Source organism: Carya illinoinensis, chromosome 9 (genome assembly GCF_018687715.1).
Source record: "Carya illinoinensis cultivar Pawnee chromosome 9, C.illinoinensisPawnee_v1, whole genome shotgun sequence".
Taxonomy (NCBI): domain Eukaryota; kingdom Viridiplantae; phylum Streptophyta; class Magnoliopsida; order Fagales; family Juglandaceae; genus Carya; species Carya illinoinensis.
Window position 1 is genome coordinate 16,757,630 of NC_056760.1, and position 3,189 is coordinate 16,760,818.

The 3,189-nt window shown below is 44.7% G+C and overlaps 1 protein-coding gene across 1 annotated transcript; it reads right to left on the minus strand.

The window, feature by feature from the left end:
• Positions 1-550: 550 nt before the first annotated feature.
• On the minus strand, positions 551-1,927 carry LOC122275105 (epoxide hydrolase B-like). The gene has a single exon (XM_043084059.1). The coding sequence runs from the start codon at positions 1,269-1,271 to the stop codon at positions 870-872; it is 402 nt and encodes a 133-aa protein (XP_042939993.1). The 5' UTR covers positions 1,272-1,927; the 3' UTR covers positions 551-869.
• Positions 1,928-3,189: the final 1,262 nt, after the last annotated feature.

Consider the following 3,189-nt stretch of genomic DNA (forward strand, 5'->3'; position numbering starts at 1 on the left):
AAATATGAATCTAGTCCAAGACTAGTGTCCTCTCTCATCCATTGCACATACCATCATTTTATTTTCTCTTTGTGAAGTTTTTCACATTTTTCAACGAGTTTGATTTCTAAGTAACTTTCCCTGAGGAGACGATCTAGGAATTTATTCCTAATTATTACACGACATCCTCCTGCACTTGGGATAGCTTTAGTGCTACTCATTTTTGAGTGAGTCACCCACCAGCAGGAGCCACGTGTGCCTGACTTGGTCAGCCAACCACTTAACCACCTGATCCCACTCACAACCGTTTTTGACGATTCAACTACTGCACATGCATGCATGCACGCCCAGTCACTAGAATCACGCCTACCATCAGTCACTGATCAATCATACGAACTCAGCCAACACCACTCATAACCATCACAGTCAAACAAGTGGCAGCCCACATCGGTTATTGAGGAGCAAGAAGGGGCACGGCAGCTTGGTGTCTAGGATCTCGACCGAGGACCCTATCACTGCCCCAATAAGCATAATTAAGAAAAGTCCACCTATCCAATTAGCCGCCCGTGAAGACTTTCTGGGTTTTCTCCCAATATACTATTGTTTTGGGGTGGGTTGGCTTTTCTCGGCAACCGGACCGACGATTTTTCGGGTAGACGTAACAAGACTTCTGAGGCTTCGATAAGCCGATTATCGACGCTTTAGATTTCAAGTTTTTCTTTCTTAAAGTGGACGAAGCCGGTTTTGATCCTCTCAACTAGATCAAACTTGCAGATCCGATTGGTTATTTGTTGTAGGGATGGCATCTTCAGGTCTCTCAGACCACCTCTGGTGCTCCCCAATGATCCCAACCTCTCTATGGTCTCATTCCTCTTCCGAAACTCTTCTTTTTATCCGAGCAAACCGGCTCTCATCGACGCAGATTCCTCCCAGACCATGTCCTTCTCTCGGTTTAAATCCACGGTCATAAAAGTCTCTGTGCTCCACCGTTGTGTGCTCGGTTTCTTATCGATTCCCGAAGAATCAAGAAGGCCATGAACATCATCAACAAGGTCTTTGAAAGTGGCTTTCTCCGACTCAGGAGGCTGCTCAGACAGTCCATAGCCCCTGAAATCTATGGCTATTGCTCGGTACCCAGCATTTGCAGTAGCAATCATCTGGTGCCTCCATGTATACCATATTTCTGGGAACCCATGCAAGAACACCACTACCTTTTCACCGGTTACATTAATCTCGGCTACATGAAGCTTTAGTCCTCTGACTTGTATGTGGCTGTGCTGGATCTTTTCCATTTCTTTTTACGGGACAAGAGATAGGTGATAATGAATTGACTTAAAAAAAAAATGAACTGTGATTCTTCTTCACCTCTTGGGAATCTTTTTTCCTAAATAGGTCCAGGGAGTACTAATTCCGGTTTGTGGATTTTATGTTTTGGAGCAAAGCTACGCAGAGAAGGACCCCGAGAAAGCCGAAGCTTGGATCATGACCACAAGGCTCCGGCTCCGGCTCCTGAAGCGTCTCCGGCTCCAGATCAAGACCAATTTTCTCGGACTGAAGCGCCTCCGGCTCCTGGCTTACACTTACAAGGCTTCGATCTCAACTCTTGTACATAAGATGTGTTCCCACGCTCATTTTTTCTGGAAATTTAAGAGTCTGGGTAATAGGGATATGAATTATGTGAGTATTGGTTGCCGGTGCTTTATCTCCGAACTGAACCCATGAAGGCACAAAATTCTGGTTTTTCTTTTCTTTTTTTTCTAGGTTTGGTTCTCCATCAAGTGCAAGAGATTAGAGAACTTTCTGTCTTCGATTCCAAGAAATACTCAGAGACAAGATCTCGAATTCAATGGGAAAATAAAGAAATTAAAATCCCAGACCACCGAGAGCCCCCAAAGGAAAACTTGGAGTTTTCTGTCTCCGAGCAAACAAAAATATCGCCTTTGCCCGTTACGACCTCCAATTCTGCAACGTTGGAAGTTTGCGGACTGTAATGGAAGGAGATAGATGGAGGTAGAATTAGAGTCTGGGTTTTCTTGGCCGAAGCTCCAGGATTCAAGCAAGCATGTGTTACAATCAACTAGTAATTTGTAATGAAATTAATGGATTTGAAACTGAGGTTGTATTGATTTATGAAATAAGCTCTCTTCGAGGGGAGCGCCTCCAAGTTCAGATGAACATTACAATAGAAATTCTAGATGCTTCCCTCCGACGTACAGGGAGAATTTATGCTAAACAGGGAAAATAAGAAAATTACTAAACTGCCCTTGTCTATGGGCCGAATTAACCAGGGTTTCTTTTATTTAAAAAGCCCATGAGGAACTTGTCCAAGCCCCACTCCGTTACGGCCCTTCAAGCCCATCACAGCATGTATCTCTTCAGACTTTAGGTTTCCTTCTTCTCTGCCGACAGCCTCGTACATCTTTGTTACTTGAACTCTGCACTTAAGCCGCTCCATACTTCTCCATCTCTTGCCTCCATAGATGTCGTGTAACAAATACCCTCCCCTCTAAAACACCTTGCCCACAAGGTAGGGATATTCCGTACATAGAGAATGGTAAGGCTCCCACAACGCGTCCTCAGCCGGCTGTCCCTGCCAGCGCACCAAAAGCTCAACCAGTGGTCGGTTCTTCACGTTTCTCATCTGCCGGGTAAGTACTTCTTCAGGTTCCGGTTTGAAAATTCCCTTTTTGTCCACTGGTGGTAAGCGTGGGAGGATTATTTGATGCTAACCCAATTTCGGTTTTAACTGTGAAACATGAAAAACATCATGGATCTGGGATGAATCTGGTAACTTGATGCGGTAGGCCACTTCTCCCACTCGCTGCATGACTCGAAAAGGACCATAAAAACGTGGAGACAGCTTGAGGTTTTTACGGTGGCTCACTGAGGATTGTCGGTAGGGCTATAATTTCAGGTAAACCCACTCTCCCTCTGAGAAAATTTGCTCCTTGCATCCTTTATCTGCATATTTCTTCATCCTGTCCTGTGCTTTAATGAGATTTTGTTTGAGTAGCACCCATAGTTGATCACGGTCTAGCAATGTCTCTTCTACTTCTTGCACTTTTGTTGTACCTGTAGTGTAACTCAGCCACTTAGGAGGTTTGTACCCGTACAGGGCCTCAAAAGGTGTAACCTTTGTAGAGGCATGGACACTAGAATTATAACACCATTCAGCTAGAGCCACCCAGTGCAACCATTCTTTTGGTCTGT